General features: G+C 47.7%; 1 protein-coding gene across 10 annotated transcripts in view; it reads left to right on the top strand.

Annotated features, from left to right (window-relative positions):
• The window catches only part of CAMK1D (calcium/calmodulin dependent protein kinase ID), a 433657-nt gene that overhangs the window by 364134 nt on the left and 51466 nt on the right, over positions 1-18057 (top strand). For all 10 annotated transcript variants that reach the window (XM_021063979.2, XM_084978725.1, XM_084978730.1 and 7 more), the window contains 2 exon segments: positions 6676-6814; positions 13360-13486. In XM_021063979.2, the coding sequence (XP_020919638.1) occupies positions 6676-6814; positions 13360-13486 (266 nt within the window).

Below are 18057 nucleotides of genomic sequence, written 5' to 3'. Positions count from 1 at the left end.
TGGACAACGTATTTTATCACTTGACACAAGATTGTTTGAGTAGGTGAATAAAAAAGCATACGGTACAAATATAGGTGAATGAAAAAGCAGTATCAGGAGTTCCCGTCGTGGTGCAGTGGTTAACAAATCCAACTAGGAACCATGAGGTGGCGGGTTCCATCCCTGGCCTCGCTCAGTGGGTTAAGGATCCAGCGTTGCCGTGAGCTGCTCAGATCTGGCGTTGCTGTGGCTGTGGTGTGGACTGGTGGCTACAGCTCTGATTCGACCCCTCGCCTGGAAACCTCCATATGCTGTGGGTGCAGCCCTAGAAAAGACAAAAAGACAAAAAAATAAAATAACAAATAAAAAAGCAGCACTCAGTGCAAATAAGGTATCACCCCTGCCCCCAATAAAGCTTGAAAAGAAGAGTGTACATTCAAAGCTGCACGGCAGGGCTGTGGAATAGGCTTTATGTGCCCAGCGTGTTAGTCTCTTGGGCTCCTGTTCCAAAGCAGCACTGGGTGACTTTAAACAGCACAGGTTACGTCCTCACTGTTTTGGAATCTGCAAGGCCAAGTCCAGGGTATTGGTTTGGTTTTTCTGGAAGCCTCTCTCTTTGGTGTGCAGTCGGCCACCTCCTAGCTGGGTCCTCGGATGGTCCAGCATCTCTGTTCACCCCTGCTGTCTCTTCTCACTAGACCTGTCTGACCTCGTTTCACCTTCATAACCTCTTTCAAGGCCCTCTCTCCAAACGCAGTCACATTCTGAGATGGACTGGGGGCGGGGGCGGGGGGGGCGGTTAAGATTCCAAAGCAGAAAGTGTGGGTTGCAGCGACACAGTTCAGTCCACGGCACCTGGATCCTGAGAAGGCAGAAGAATCAGAATCCAGATGGAATGGCGCACAAGGGGTTAAATGTATATCTGGTCCGTGGACCAGGGAGGCCTGTGTTTGTGTTTTGAAATTTTCTAAACAGATTGAGGCAGGGAAGATGTCATGAAACTAAATTCTGAGAAGAAAGATATTTTTATTATGAAAGTGGGATTTGTCGAAGGAGAGAAATATTGAGAACAGAGGCTTCATGAAATAAACCCTTAAGCTTCCCAGAGTGGCTGAGAGAGACCCTGTGTCCCCCGCCAGGGGTACCAAAGACAGATGACATATGTCGTGACAGTCACAGGGACAGGGACAGAGGGTGCCCTGCGTGGGAGGAGGGATGTCCCAGGAGCTGCCAGGTTGGGACTTGATTGAGGAGACTGATCGTCCCTTTCTTTCTCCAGGCTGAGTGACAAAAAGCGCATTTCTGTCGTCTGGGCCATGGCCTTTCACAGTGGGAAAACTGCTTTGTTTGCAGCCTGTCAGTCACCACCTGCATATTTTAGGACCACCTTCCTCTTAGGATCAAAAGTAATTAGGTGGCTGGGAGTTCCCCTTGTAGCTCAGCGGGTTACAAATCTGACCAGTATTCATAAGGATGCGGGTTCGATTCCTGGCCTCACTCAGTGGGTTAAGGATCCGGCGTTGCTATGAGCTGTGGTGTAGTTCGCAGATGCAGCTCGGATCCTGCGTTGCTGTGGCTGTGGTGTCAGCCAGCAGCTGTAGCTCCATTTAGACCCTTAGCCTGGGACTCTCCATATGCTGCAGGTGTGGCTCAAAAAGAAAAAGAGAAAAAGAAGGTAAATGGGGGAAAGGTTCTTAGAAGACATGCACTATAACCAGCCTTGCTTTGGGGCACAGTAAGGCCATGTGGCTCTTACTGCCAAGTCACCTGGGTCCTTAGTGATGGCACTGCCTAGTTGTGTGAATTCGCAGTGTTGTGCATTTCCGGGGAACAGCTGCCTTTGCAATGCTTTGTATCATCCCAGTGTCACCGTGGATACTTCTGACCACTGCCTCTCGGGTTAGCAGCACAGCGCTGTACTCTTTGGCCTCGCTGGGGAGGAAGAAGTTTTCTTCAGCCCCTTGAGGGTCCCTGGCTGGGTCTAGGAGGACTAGGAAAAAATCACACACATTTTCATTTTTTTTCCTCTTTAGGGCCACACCTACAGCATATGGAGGTTCCCAGGTTAGGGGTTGAATTGAAGCTGCACCTGCCATCCTTCACCACAGCCACAGCAATGCCAGATCCGAGCTGCACCTGCAACCTACATCACAGCTTGTGGCAACACTGAATCCTTAACCTAGGGTGAGGCCAGGGATTGAACCCCGTCCTCACAGAGACTATGCGGGGTTCTTAATCCTCTGAGTCACAATGGGAGCTCCTTGTTGAGTTTTACGTATACACAGGTGCCTTCACAAGACGATGAAGACCTCAAGAAGTGACCAGAACAGGAAGCTTTCGTACCTGTTAGGCAAACAAATTTTTGAAGAATGGACAACACAAAGGGCCTTGGAATAGGGGGTGGTAAATGCTGCAGATGTCACAAGAGTTAGTTGAACAAGGTTGTTTGCCAGCTCCACTCTGGGCTGATAAGCATCTGTCTCCAGTGAGAGAATTTATTTCCTGCCTTTAGCCAGAAAAGGGGCTGCTTTTCCTAAATTTCCTGGCTTCTTAACTGCCCTGAGTTCAAACTAATTTTATGTCAAAGAGATATGTTTTGGGGTTCCATTCTTGTTTCTGTCGGCCTTTTTCACATTTTTATAAAATCCACCTTTTAGAGTGATAGGATTTTAGGAGCCCATTTTTTCAGCCTTAGCACAGGGACTGTTTTGTTTTGTTTTGTTTTATGACTGTGTGGATGATGTTGTTCAGATATAAAACATTTAGAATTATAATTAGCAATACCTCTGAAAATAAGAGGATGGTATCTACCAAAATCAGATGGAGAAGTTCAAGTGCAGGTAAAGAACAGCATGGTTTGCCCGGTACTAACCACAGATGCCTAGTCTCTTGACAAAGTTATATACAGGACCTTACAGTATGTGGTACAGTATAGAATCAAAACTTACAGTTTACTAAAATTATGTTTCTTGACTATTTTTCCATTTGAATACATTCACATTACTTACAATTTTGCAAGTCAACAGAAATTTTAAGATCATTACATCCAACTGTTTAGTCTTTGCGTTGCTAAGATTCACATGCAGTGATAGCTGTGCAATGTAATAGATAAGGGAGATCAGAGACGGAGCAAAGCCAAGTTCACTGCAGAGGCAGGTTGTTGTAAGTGAATGTCCAAGTTCGAATCAAGAAGAGAAGAGAATTTTCAAACCAACTCCGTCTCCTGGGAACCGGTTTCCTTCTGCATCTATATCCCAACCCCCGAAACAGAACCTCTCTCCCATAGTTACCATTCAGTCATTTTATTTGTTGACCTGTTCCTATGGTTCTGCTCCTTTTCCCCAGTCATCTGGCCCCTGATCCTCCTACCTGCATTCTGATGCTTTGCAGGTTTTCATTGGGAAACTTGATTTCTAACCAGAACCTTTAAACCACACACATTGGAATCTTGCCATAGAAGGACATTGATGCAGAAAAACAACCTGTCAGCCCAGCAGCCAGCCACCCCAACCTGCCCACATTCTGCCAGCCCGAAGATGAGACACGCCCCTCTCTGCAGTTCTAAATGTATTTCCTTTTCAGTGATTTTGGGAAGAATCTGGTTCTTTGCAAGGGACTGAGTGTCTTAGCTCAGGCTGTCAAAACAAAATACCAGAGACGGGGCAGCTTAAAGGACAGAAGTGTATTTCTCCCAACCCTGGAGTCTGGGATGTCTAAGATCAAGGTGCTGGTGCCTCCTGTGAAGGGCTCTGTTCCTGGCTTAGTGACGGCCGCCTTCTTGCTGTGTCCTCATGTGGCAGAGAAAGGGAGAAAGGCAATTCTCTGCTTTCCCTTATTCTTCTATGAAGACACTAATTCCATCCTTAGGGCCCCACCCTCATGACTCAACTAAACCTAATTACCTCCCCACATTCCCACCCCCAGATACCATCACACGGGGGAGGGTAGAGCTTCAGCCTGTGAACTGGGGGGAGTATAAACATTCAGTCTGTAAGAACAGCCTGCTTGAAATGTATGCATGAGAAGGTTTTTGGAAAGGATAAAGTGAAACTTTAAGGCCTTTTTATCAGTGTTGTTACTTTTTTATTAGCAAGCTTTTAAACTTTTCCCCTGTTCCTTGGTTTCTAAGGAAACCACATTTGTTCTGAACAGTGTTCAGAAGAAGAAATCCCTGGTGCAGTTTGGAATTTAAGAAGCGAAGTAGTAAATGTGCAGAAAGTTAAGACCCTGACACATTTGACAGGAGTGTCTTATACTTCAGCCCCGATGCTTCAATTCTTACTGCATTGCTGACCTATCACAGTGAAAATGCGATTCAACAGCTATTAAAACCTTCTATCACCTTGCAGAGGAGAGGACTTTGAGAGAGTGGGAAGCCCGAAGGACCCAAAAGATGGGTTTTGAGGGAGGAAAAGGATCTGGCAAAGTGTGGGTGTGGAGAGCTTGGGGTGGGAGGTGGGCATGGGGGGAGGCCTTCCACCTCTTGCAGAGGGCGTGAGTAGCAGGCAGGCCAGTGGTAAGAAAGCCCTAGAACAGGGGTGGAATCTTTGGACCTCAGTCTTTCAATCTGAAAAATGAGGGAGTTAACCTAGTCAACCATTCCTGAGAGGCACCAGGACCTCGAAGCCACGTTTGATTGACAAATAAAGACAGAAGAATGACACTCCATCACATTGTTTGGCTTTGGGAAGGGGTGCCAGTGTTGAAGGTGGGGCACAGTCAAGGCAGCTAATGCCACCCTGATTGGCCCCAACCGCCTAGGGTAGCTGCTCCCAGTATATGTGGGACGAGTGATCCAGTAAACGACTCTGTGAAGTGAGTGCCTCCAAGTGAATGTGCAGGGGTTCACCCTACCCTGGGCAACTGTACACCTCCTGTAGGATATCCTTGAGCTCCGCAAAGCGCTTCCATTGAAACTCATTGGAAGAACGTTCTAGAAAAATGAAGAGTGGTGAGAACCTGACATCAGTTGCTGAGAGGGAATGTTCGCCTAAGGATGGATCCTTCCCACAACTTGATCATGAGAATGTGGATGCTCCCGTTTTCATTTCTCTTCCCTCTCAGCACTACTTTTCATTTCTCCCACGCATCTCTCTTCTTTTATCTGCATGGCTGAGTTTGCTTTGGAAACAAATTATTATCCAGGTGCGGAATGGCTTAGAGTGACTGTAGGTAATGGGGAGACTCAAACACTAGGCCTTTCATAGCTGCAATTGTGTTTTATTAGTTTTTTCTTTTAAGAAAGAGCATTTCAGCGGATCAGGGGATCAATTGCCTTGACTTGCAGAAAATGAATCATAGCTTTGTGTGTTAGCGTATGTGTGTTAACTGCTGGGGCACGTTGTTTAAAGCTGTAAACGATGTTTATCAAACTCTTTTATGATTTTAATAGTTCAGATAAATCCTTTTCATTTTGTTTTTGGAAAATTTGTTTCTCTTTTACTAAAATAGTACTGCTCTATCCCTTGAAGCTAATTTCCAAGACGGCTTAATTATTTGAACAAAGCGCTATTTTTCTTAGGGGAGTCTATAAGAATTTGAAGGTGAAAGTGTTAGTTGAATTGTTTCGCTTCAGGACTACACAGTTCTGTTATTTTGTGAAATTCAAAACAGCCGTCAAAAACCTGGGTCTCTGCAGGTTTGCCCACCAGGGCTTTTTGACCTTTGATGACATAAGTCCCCTTTCAATATGTTTCAAAAAAAAAAAAAAAAAGTTCATGCAGGAGTTCCCATTGTGGCTCAGCAGAAACGAATCCGACTAGTATCCATAAGGATGCAGGTTCAATCCCAGACCTCGCTCAGTGGGTTAAGGATCTGGTGTTGCCACGGATTGCTGTGTAGGTCACAGATGCAGCTCAGATCTGGTGTTACTGTGGCTGTGGCGTAGTCCTGCAGCTGCAGTTCCCATTGGACCCCTGGCCTGGGAACTTCCATATGCTGCAGGTGCAGCCCTGAAATTTAAAAAAAAAAAAAATAGTTAATGCAATTTGAAATTCAAAGCAAATAAAATGAAATATTCCCACCAAATCCCAAAGCCAAACAATGTAATGGAGTGTCATTCTTCTGTCTTTATTTGTCAATCAAACGTGGCTTCGAGGTCCTGGTGCCTCTCAGGAATGGTTGACTAGGTTAACTCCCTCATTTTTCAGATTGAAAGACTGAGGTCCAAAGATTCCACAAGTGCTCATCCCCCCAGCATATTAGGATCAGAACTGGGTCAAGAACCCCGATGTCCTGTTGGCCTCTCGCTCCTTTGCCCACAACACCCCCCTCACTCTCTAGACCTTTAAGGCTACTCTCTTATGCAAAGGAGGCATCTCATCCAGCCTCGTTTCCCTGTAACTGATGATGCTGATATTCGAGAAGGTTATTCTGACTTCATGTTGTCCCAGCAGAGTGGAGGCAAAGGCCAGGAGAGACTTGGCCTGGCTGGTCCCTGGGTCCTGGTTTATCTTCTCTCCTTTATTTCATTCCAGACCATCTAGAGCATCATGGCACAGAGAAACGGTTCCCTGGTATAGCTTCTGGGGAATAAGGGGCAACATTTAAATCTGAAAATGGATTCATTTTTTGAAATCAATTTGGGTCTTTCACCATTTCGAAAGTTCTTATTGATCATTTTTCCCTGGATAGTTCAACAGGTCCTCCCAAACTTGTACTGATTTATTCTGTTTTGTTTTGTTTTGTTTTTAACAGCGTATCTGGTGGAGAGCTGTTTGACCGGATAGTGGAGAAGGGATTTTACACAGAGAAAGATGCCAGCACTCTGATCCGCCAGGTCTTGGATGCCGTCTACTATCTGCACAGAATGGGCATCGTCCACAGGGACCTCAAGGTGAGGCTGTCACTCAGCAGCATCCTCCAGCTGCTCTCCAACCCCCAGTGCACCTGTCCAGAGCAGGCTGGCTTCAGAGGAGGGATGAAGTTGCTTTGATGCAGACGTGGGTGGCATGAATGGTGGGCTTTGTGTACTGCTGTCAGGGACTTGGGGACCCAGAAGTAGCTTGGAAGGTGATAAAGATCAAGAGGGATGGCCACTGGGTGGGACATTTTATAACCGTGATACAGCGAAAGGGCCCTGAAAGGGCCCTGAAGAGGTTTTATGTAGGTTCAAGCCTATCTAAAACATAATTCTGTTCAAGGCACAGAGGCCACGGAGAGTTTTTGCCCCATGCAGTTCTTTAGTCTTTTTCTGATGCCAGCCCTGCTTCGGCACAGCACACCACATGAAAGGAACAGAGCAGCAGGCAGAGGGAGGGAGATGAGAGAGAAAGGATATAGAAGGTTATTGGGAAGGCTAGGTTACATCGCCCACAGTCAGAACCTTTACGGAGACCTGTAGGTTCCATTCTTACCTTTGCCTTCGCCAGTGACATTGAGAGGATCTGGGCCTTGGTCACTTGGGGATGGGTAGCTATCACAGGACCGGGGGTAAGTATGGAACATATCAATTCGAGGAACAGAAAAAAGCGACATTGTAGACCCAAGGCTCTAAAGTGGCTTCATTCTGTTCCCATCGTGGCTCAGTGGTCATGAACCTGACTCGTATCCACGAGGACTCCGGTTCGATCCCTGGCCTTGCTCAGTGGGTTAAGGATCTGGCGTTGCTGTGAGCTGTGGTGTAGGTCATAGATGTGGCTTGGATCCTGTGTTGCTGTGGCTGTGCTGTAGGCTGGCAGCTGTGGCCTGGGAACTTCCATATGCTGGGAGTGAGGCCTTAAAAAGCAAAAAAAAAAAAAAAAAGGAGTGGCTTCATTCTGCAGCAGTTACAGGTCCAGCCCCAGCGCCCCCTGTGCCAGGCAAGAGGGACCTGCCACCCCACCCCGGTCAGAAACACGGGGATTATATTGTATTGAAGCCATACTATACACAACTATAGGGAAAATCTAAATCAATTTAAAAATAAATCATCAACGTGTGTTAAAAGAGAATTTTAACCCCCACCCATTATCTGGAACTGGGTGTCCAGGTATAAAATGGTGTAGCTTTTCCTTTCATAAGGACTCACTGTCAGATTTTCTCTTTTCTCCACGTTATCACTTTCCATCAACTAGGATCGTGGCTCCCCAAATGTTAGGCTACCCAAGACTTGTCCGGAGGGCTTGTGAAAACAGATGGCATCCCTACCCCAGAGGTTCTGATTCTGCAGGTCTGCCACAGGGCCCAGGATCTTGACTTTCTAGGGGGTTTGCAGGCGATGCTGACATCGGTCTGGAAGCTACACTTGAAGAACAAGGGAATATAGGGGTGTCGATGGAGCTCGTGCGGCCTTTGCTCTTTGCAGGCTTCTTGATGGGTGAATGGGCTGTGAGCACGCGTAGTTAATCTTTGACACCCGACAGTCCTTCAGAGGGCCAGGGGAGGGCCAGCTAAGGCGACCTGGCACTTCTCTGCTCCCTTATGCCCTCATCAGATGCCATTTGTGTGCTGCCAGGACACAGCAGGCATCTCCTCCTGAACAAGTTAGTCTGGTGACCATGGACATGCCATGTAGTTACAAGAAATCATTTCTGAGCAGATAAGCCATCCCCGGGGTGGGCGGTGTTCATTTTCCCTTCAGAAGTATAGACTGGCTACGCGGAGATAGGGTTTTACGCCAGGTCACACTTTTGTTGGAGTACGTGCGATTCCCAGCCTGTAGCGTTCCAAAATCACCGGGCTTATATTTGCGGAAAGAACATTGCCATCTTAGGACCTTTTGGGGGTGTCTTTTCAGAAGCGCAAAAAGTTTGATCTCAATGGAGGAAGCTGGGGTTAGAAAATTAAATTTTCATAAACTGCTGAGAAAATTAAATCCTGTGACCTAGGCCAGGGTAATGGAGAACGCGCTTGGGTTAATTTCAGATTAGGGCACAGTTTCGGAAACTGCCTCCCCACCAACGTGGATATACGGCCTCCTCCCTTCTAAAAGGGATTCTTGGGTCTTCTTGCCCAGGAAGCTGCTGGAGACAATCAGTTGTCCTTTTCTCAAAGCAAAGGATTTGGCCACTACTGCCTCCTTGGGGAGGGAGGGCTGCGCTGTTCACATGAGGAGCTGGATCATTCTTTTAGGGGAGAGGCTGGCCGGGCCTGATAGGGTGTTGAGTAGCATCCTTGGTCTCTACCCACTAAGATGCCTGTCCTACTCTGAAGTTTTGACCACCAACAATGTCTCCAGACACTGCCAGATGTCCCCTGGGGGGCAAGATTGTCCCCGGTAAAGGGTCATTGGATTGGGAGTATGATTATGTATATATAACACTAACTTTACAGGATGTGTTGATTCAGATCTTTTTAAAAGTTGTGTGAGGAATTCCTGCTGTGGCACAATGGAATTCACAGCATCCCTGGAGCGCTGGGACACAGGTTCGATCCCCGGTCCGGCACAGTGGGTTAAAGACCTAACGTTGCCACAGGTGTGGCTTAGGTCATGACTGTGCCTCAGATCTGATCCCTGGCTTGGGAATTCCAATGCCAAGGGGAGGCCCAAAAAGAAAAATAAAAAAGAGTCATTATATGAACTATTGAAGAGTTGGAATTGGGAGTTCCCATGTGGCTCAGTGGTTAACAAACCCAACTAGGATTCATGAGGATGCAGATTCAATCCCTGGCCTCACTCAGTGGGTTAAGGATCTGGCGTTGCTGTGAGCTGTGGTGTAGGTCTCAGACGTGACTCAGATTCTGAGTTGCTGTGGCTGTGGCGGAGGCCAGCGCCTACAGCTCTCATTCGACCCCTACCCTGGGAACCTCCAGATGCTGCAGGTGTGGCCCTACAAAACAAACAAACAAAAAAGAGTTGGAATTGACATCACAAATCAAGTAATGGCCACCAGTTGCCTGGCCACCAGTTGCCTGCCATAAAATATAGAAAAATAATTTTTCAAGTGAGTCTTGGGCCTCAGAAGACCCCAGGCAGAAATATAAGATCCGTCCCCCACCAGCCGCTCCCCACGGCCGCTCCCCACGGCCACTCCCCACGGCCATCCTGCTGCTGAGGAGGGGCCTCCACTCAAATTATCCCTGCGCGCATCTCACCTCCCACGTTCTTCCCTGTTCCCCCACTGTCCCCTGAGGAAACCCCTGCCACGTTTACCAAGTCCTGACACAATTAAAAGTATTGACCTGAGCTGCAAATGGCCAGTCAGTCGAACCCTCCCTGGTAACGGTCCTTCAGAAGAGCAGTTTATTGATCAGCTGAATCTCCAATAGGAGGAAGGTCTAAGGAAAGCTTTTTGGCTCTCAGGCCATTTTCCCGCCTGGATGCAGCCCTGTCTAGTAGCATGACATGCAGACTTCATAGCTGCAGAAGTCCTGGGACAGGCAAATTAAAAGTCAGAAACTTAAGGAAAAAAGTCCTCTCTGCACCCATAATTGAATCCCTTATTGTCCTTCAAAGGCTCATCCCTAAACAGTCACAGGAACCGTGAAGCACGTGCACTGTTTGGTTAGACTGTGCCCCTCTGCTTTCTAAGCGTTGTTCTTATTTGTGGCTATTGATTAGCTTGTTTTATTCTGTTTTAAAACTCATTGAAAGGTTCTCATCATGGCAAAGCAGAAACAAATCAGACTAGGATCCATGAGGATGTGGGTTCGATCCCTGGCCTCACTCAGTGGGTTAAGGATCCGGCGTTGCCGTGAGCTGTGGTGTGGGTCACAGACACAGCTCGGATCCTGAGCTTCGGTGGCTGTGGTGTAGGCCGGCAGATGCAGCTCCGATTCGATCCCTAACCAGGAAACTTCAGTATGCTGTGACGGCTGCCCTAAAAAGACAAAACCTCACAGCAACGTGGGATCCTTAAGCTGCTGAGTGAGCCCAGGAGTCAAACCTGACTCCTCATGGATACTGGTCAGGTTCGTTTCCACCGCGCCATGACAAGAACTCCTTTCAATGAGTTTTAAAACAGAATAAAGTGGGGCAGTTAATAGCGCAAATAAGAACAACGCTTAGAAAGCAGAGGGACACAGTCTAACCAAACAGTGCACGTGCTTCATGGTTCCTGTGACTGTTTAGGGATGAGCCTTTGAAGGACAATAAGGATTCATTGAAAAAACTCATCCTCAGGCATACTTTTGACTTTCTTCCAATCTCATGCTTCGTCCACGGAATTAATGACACTGTGAATGGGAAGTGCCGTTCCTTTTCATCTCATTATTTGGGGAGAAGGGGAGTACTTTTTCCTTTGGGTTTCTGTTAAAGAAAAAAAATAAAAGCTTCTGACACGTGTTAAAATGGTACGGAAGGCTTTATTCCAGATGACAGCACGAAGGGCATGGTATTGAGAGAAGGAGTTTGGTTTCACCCCGCATTCAGCAAGGACATGTGGGCATATCCAGCCATCGGGCAGACGGAGGGGTCACGGGTGGGGAATTACTGAGAGGAGACAGCCAGGGTGGGGATTCTCATTCAGGTCTGGCCACCGACTTAGACATTGACAGACTCTCTCCTTTGACCACACGGAGTCAGGCCCCTCTGAGTCTGCTTTCTGACCTGGGGCTCCATCCTTAGTCCATTGGCCCTGCCCACGCCATCCAGTTTTAGCAAGGGTGCCACTGAGTCACCTCCGGAAGAATCCCCCAGCCTTGCTGTCTCATCCAGGTCCTCATCCCCCACCCTCCACACCTGAGCACCTGCACCCGCTTTCTGCAAAACGCCTTGAGTTGGTGGAGCCAGAATCCCTCTCACCCTTCTTAGTAATTGCCCATCCGTCAACGCCCACCCAGCTCCTGGGCTTTCTATCTCCACTTGTCCTTGTTGTGTGGATTGAGTCAAATCTTCTCTCCTGCTGGTACCTCCCACTGGGTTGGTCCCTCCCCCAACAGAGTCAAATGATGTTCAACAAGTGTCTGAATACTTTATTTTTAATGGCGTCAAAGTTGGTGGTGGGGCTTGATCAGGTACCGGGGGCGAGGGATTCTCTGTACATGAAGGTAACAGGACTCTTGCACACACTGGCCTACACAGGCTGGGCAAAGGCACAAAGGACAGAGGAGGTCAAGGTGGAGGCCAGTTGGGGAAGTTTGGTCCAGGAGGAAGTCTTGATTGGTGTCCTCCCAGCAGTGGTTGTTCTGCAGAATCCCCCGTGGATTCTCACGCCCAGAGGCCTGGCCCTGAACTCCAGCCTACGGAGGGAACAGTGGCTCCTCACAGTTAACTCAACGCGTTTCTGGACTTGTCTGTACAGTCTCGTCACTCTGCATAAGAATAGGTCCTAAAATTCAATACTTGGGAACCAAAGATCGCCCATGAACCAGTGACAGGAGAGACTGCTGGAGGGAGAACCAGTGGGAAGTGTTGTGGGGAAGTGAGTTTCCCGGGGCAGATTCCTCCCCGTTGCCTTTTCCTCAAGGTTTGGTGCAGATGAGACACGTGCTCACTTAGTGGGTGCGTCTTCAGGATCTCCCAGTGGGAGAGGTTACTGGATGACATCAGAGGTCCCTGATCTTGTCTCAACCTCAGCAACAACAATTAATTGAAGCAACTTTGAAAAATAAAAACGTGCAGATACAATCTCCGAGGCTGTGACATCTCCCTGGGTCTCCATAAGCTCCGCCCCCTTCTTGCCAGAACTGGACTCCCAGTTATCCACAGGGTGCCCCACAAACGAAATTTCGCTGTCTCCGGGCCACCCTTCAACCCCTCCTACGTAGACGCCACCGAGGGGCCGCCGATGTGCAAAACTAGAGTGGAGACAGGAGCTGGAAATGGGTCTTTGCTGCGTGTCCTGCGTTACTGCAACCTGAGCTCTGACGTTTACAGTCAGGAGCAAACGAGGACCCATCACGACCCTCATTCTACAGAAGCACAAGCAGAAGCGTAGAGTTCTTAAGGACACTTGGCGAGAAAGCGCTGGGGCTTCCATCTCCGGTTCATTCCGTGTTGATATCCCCCTGCTTCCCAGGGAGTGGATGTCACCCGGCTCAGGAAAGGGAGAAGTGGCTTTGCCAGAGCTACAGGACACAGAATGTCCTCGAGGGCGGGGGGAGAGACCCTTAGGTTGGAGACAGGATGCTGGCAAGGGTCAGGAAAAATGGAAATAGAATAACACCTGCTCAAGCGGTTTTATTTCTGGGAATCGCCTTTCTCCTAACCCAAGAAACGAACGGACAAGTCTTAGAGGCATGGGCTTTCTAGTTGCCTCAATAAATGGTTCAGTTTCATTAATAGAAAGAAATACTTATAAGGGAAAAGGACTAACATTATTGAAAACCCATAGGTACCTAATACTACATAAGGCCCCCGGCATCATTTTTGCTAAACACTGTATTTCTTAATATATTTATTGTGCCTGAAGGTCAAGTCCGTTTGTCCATAGTGATTACGTCTTGGTGGTTTGATGCATCTCCCCCATTAACCCAGCTTTTGGCACAGTGTATCCATTCCTTTCCTACTTTTTTTTCTAGCCCGAAAACCTGTTGTACTACAGTCAAGATGAGGAGTCCAAAATAATGATCAGTGACTTTGGACTGTCCAAAATGGAAGGCAAAGGAGACGTGATGTCCACAGCCTGTGGGACCCCAGGCTACGTCGGTAAGGACCCCCCCCCCCCCACGACGTGTGTTTTCCCGCTTGTCCGATTGATCCGGTATCTTAACTGTTGGAGCCTGGTGCGTGATCACACCTGGCTTCGTTTCCCTTAAGAGAGGAATTAATAAGATTGAGAGGGAGTTCCCGTCATGGCTCAGTGGTTAACGAATCCGCCTAGGAACCATGAGGTTGCCAGTTCAATCCCTGGCCTCACTCAGTGGGTTAAGGATCTGGCATTGCCGTGAGCTGTTGGTGTAGGTTGCAGACGAGGCTCGGATCCTGCATTGCTGTGGCTCTGGCTACAGCTCCGGTTAGACGCCTAGCCTGGGAACCTCCACATGCCGTGGGTGCAGCCCTAGAAAAGAAAGAAAGACAAAAAAAAAAAAAAAAAAAAAAAAAATTGAGAGATACTGGACGAGTTTGAAGGGAAGGGATTTCCCTGGAAACCTCTTAATAGTTGGGTAGAAATCCTGTTTGAGTTGAGTTGTGGGCCTGACTGGAGGCCAGAGATGGATTGGGATAAATTCCCAGGTTCTAAGACCAGAAATAGGGCACCTGGATCTGTATTTCCACGTGACTTAAGGTGCCCCTGGAGATAACAGTAAGATGCAGACACAATAAAACACTTAAAATGTTGAAATAGAGCCAGGTAGAAAGAAAATATTGATAAGCGGAATCTGGTTCACATCTTGGCTAAGTCACTCTACAGTCCCTCAATCCTGAAGTTCTGGTTGTGGCTCAGCAGGTTCAGAACCCGACAGTATCTGTGAGGATCCGGGTTCAATCCCTGTTCTCATTCAGTCGGTTAAGGATCGGGTGTTGTCTGAGCTGCAGTGTAGGTCACAGATGCGCCTTGGATCTGGTGTTGCTGTGACTGTGGTGTAGGCCAGCAGCTGCAGCTCTGATTTGACCCCTAGCCTGGGAACTTCCATATGCTGCAGGTGCAGTTGTAAAATAAATAAATAAATAAACAGAATCCCCCAATCCTGATCTGTCCTGGAGGAGCCAAGAATTAAGCTTTCCTTAAAATCAAAACCCCGCATCGTTTGTCCCAAAACGCAAAATGTAGAAAGAGCTACAGCAGATCTGAACACTCACCTACAGAGCAGCCTTTGCCATCTGCTGGAGGCCTGGAGAAAGGCCATGGCAACTGTGTATGTAGTTTTTGAGACTTCCGTTTACATGACTATTCATTCATCCAGCAAGTGCCTGCTACATGCCAGATGCTGTTCTAGGCCCCCGGCTGAATACAGTGGGTGAGACGGGTGCCTGCCCTCATGGAGCTTACATTTTAGTTGGGAATGACAACGAAGAAACAGGCGAACAGGGGCATTTCAGATCATCTGGGGCAGGCAATAGAATTACAGGTGTGAGGGGGGAATCCAGCTGGTTAAGGGGACAGGGAGGAGATTCCAGCATTGACTTTTATGATGAGAAGCAGCCCCAGCCATGGGAAGGAAGGTTAGCAGACAGAGTAAAGGCATCAGCTTGTGCAAAACCCTAAGGAGGAAAAAGCCTGAGGAGAGAAAAGGCTAGGAAGGTCTGAGAGCAGGAGAAATTGAGATTGGAACAGAGTTTTGGAAAAGAGGCCAGGGCTGAATTCTTCCCATACAAACCATGATGGCTTTTCTTAGTGGAAAGAGTAAGCCTGCCCTGAAGGCGAGGAGATGATGTTATGTGACCAACGCAGGCCTCTTTGTTTTGGGGTACAACCAAAACACGTGCCTCTCCCAGGCAAGCTGAGAGCAGCTGGCCTCACACGAAGCAGATGTGGGGCCCAGAGCATTGTGGGAAACTCCAGATGACTTCAGAGGCACCTCAGGGCCCTTCAAGAGCTTGAATGATAATGGGCGTTAGGTCGCCACTGTCAGGTCACAGGTGTTGCATTTTTAAAGGAACACAGAGGAGAAAAGAACAGATGTGAATGGAAGAGAGAATGGGGGAGGAGGGAAGGGAGCAGCAGGTTCGGGAGGAGCTCGAGATGGTATTGATGTGGGAGGGAGGAGAAGATGGGGTCTTAGCCCTTGGCTGTCACAGGGGGGGACTTTGTCTCTGGGTTGTGTATCTGCACTGGACAGAGGAGGGAAGATGGTTCTGATCATCCTTAAGAAGCCAGCACATCTGTTGGAGATTCGTGGCAGGATGAGCGCTCCCTGTCCTGGGACAGAAACGTGATGCGTTCAGGAAGAGCTTGGACCCCGTCGGGGGGCTCGGAATGCTGGCTGTAGTGTGAGACACATGTGCGGATGCACATGTATGTCCAGAGGTGGGGGCTGTGGGTGGAAAGGTGAGTGCAGACAGTGAGTGTGAGTGTGTGTGTGATTTCCCCTGTTTGGTCCAAGCCATCAGCCAAGCTGCAAATAAAAACAAATGGGACAAGCTTATACTCCTTTCTCTTAAAAGATGGGGCGGAAGAAAGCCTGGTCCAGTCATGGTGAATCATAGACATCGGAAGATGGACAGCCTGTGAGGTCATGGGGTCCAGTGTCCTGGCCAGAATGGCACTGCTCTGTTCAGGGGCTGCCGTGCAGGCCACGCTGGGCGAGGAAGCTGAGGATGCTGTAACCACCCAGCTCGGCCTTCAGGACGGCGGCTCGGACAGTGAATGTCCTATTTACATGCACATCACACCGCTCTCGACTTTGGCGCTGACGTTGGAAAGCTCTAGCACTTTCTAAATTGATTTTTGCTTCTTTTACATCTTGGCAGAGCTTGCAGAATGGCAGTTTCTCTGGGATTCTAAGTGGCTGCCGTCCGAGCAGTCTGGTTCTGTTTAGATGTCAGACGCTGCTGAGTCTGGGGACAGGGAACGATGTTTGCACGTGACCTTTGCCCTTACTACCCTAAATGGCAGCGAGGGGAGCCGTCAGGCAGTTCTGTTATCAGATACAGAGTTTGCGTTGAGTGGGGAGGGACAGAGGAAGACCATATGGGAACAGAGCAACTCCGTTTGTTCGTATTTATTGGGAACCTATTTAGAGAAGGAAGGGGCAACACTGGGGAGTTGTGTCTGCGTAGACTTGCCTTGGACAGTGAGCAACTGGGCTTGGGCTAATTCCTCCCCACGGTTTGCATGGCAAGCTCCTATTCGGCCATCAAAGCCCAGCTTCTGTGACCCTCTTTTATTGCTTTTGCAACACCCATCTTCTCCTTTGTCACCCTGTTTCTTTTCCTTTTCTCATCAGGGCTCTGCTCACATTGCATCAGGGTCCTTATTTACCTGTGTCTCTCTTCTGCTCCACCAGAGCAGGGGCCGTGTCTTACTCATCTTTGCACAGATGCTTGCTGAATTGAATAAAAACCTAAGGTTCATGAAAATTAGCCTATTTTGCTTTGCTCCCCTTCCATTCATTCAGAGTGCATTTATTGAATTCCTGTTATGTGTCATGCATGGTAGTTTGGTGTGAAGAATACAAATATGAATTAGATAAACAGAGTCTCTGACCTCAAAATGTTCACAGTCTTGTGAGAGACAGAGGGCTTACAGGTGAATTGAATAATGGATGGCAAGTGATGCATTATTTGTCATTCAAGAATTACTTATTTAGTGCCTACTTTCTGTTCTGGGCACTGGGGATGTATCAGTAGAAAGAAAAAAAAAAAAAAAAAACCAGGTAAAATCCCAAGCCTCATGGTACTTGAATTTGAGTGAGAGGGAGACGGACTATAAGCAAACAACTAGATATATGAATTAGTATCAGAGTTCCCATCATGGCTCAGTGGTAATGAGCCTGACTAGTATCCGTGAGGATGAAGGTTCAAATCCCTGGCCGTGCTCAGTGAGTTAAGTAAGGATCCCTTGTTGCTGTGGTCATGGCGTAGGCCAGCAGCTACAGCTCTGATTCAACCCCTAGCCTTGGAACTGCCAGATGCCACGGTGTGGCCCTAAAAAAAAGACAAAAAACAAAATGTACACACACACACACACACACACACTAATATATATATAAACTATATATATATATATACTAATTATATATATTACTATATATACTATAGTATATACTATATACTATATAATAAAATATGTTATATATACTATACATTTTAATATATAATACACAATGTATATTAATGTATGTTGTATAGTATATAATATATACTAATATGTATACTATATATCATATATATATACTAATAGTATACATACTAATGAGTATATATAATTAGTATCTTAGATGCGATGAGTGCTTTGGAGAAAAATACAGCAGAAAAGAGAGGAGTTCCCATCGTGGTGGAGTGGTTAATGAATCCGATTAGGAGCCATGAGGTTGCGGGTTCGGTCCCTGCCCTTGCTCAGTGGGTTAACAATCCGGCGTTGCCGTCAGCTGTGGTGTAGGTCGCAGACACAGCTCGGATCCCGCGTTGCTGTGTCTCTGGCGTAGGCTGGCAGCTACAGCTCTGATTGGACTCCTAGCCTGGAAACCTCCATATGCCGCAGGAGCGGCCCAAGAAATAGCAAAATGACAAAAAAAAAAAAAAAAAGAGAGAGAGAATGGGAGGGGTGTGTGTGTCTAGGGTTGTCATTTCCCTCCTCCCCCCTCCTCCCCCCTCCTCCCCCCTCCTCCCCCCTC

The sequence above is a fragment of the Sus scrofa genome, chromosome 10, assembly GCF_054392235.1.
Source record: "Sus scrofa isolate SSC_HxYL_T2T_F1_AM1 chromosome 10, Sscrofa_HxYL_maternal_Yorkshire_Landrace_v2.0, whole genome shotgun sequence".
In the NCBI taxonomy this organism is placed as follows: domain Eukaryota; kingdom Metazoa; phylum Chordata; class Mammalia; order Artiodactyla; family Suidae; genus Sus; species Sus scrofa.
This window is presented reverse-complemented; position numbering and strand designations above follow the sequence as displayed.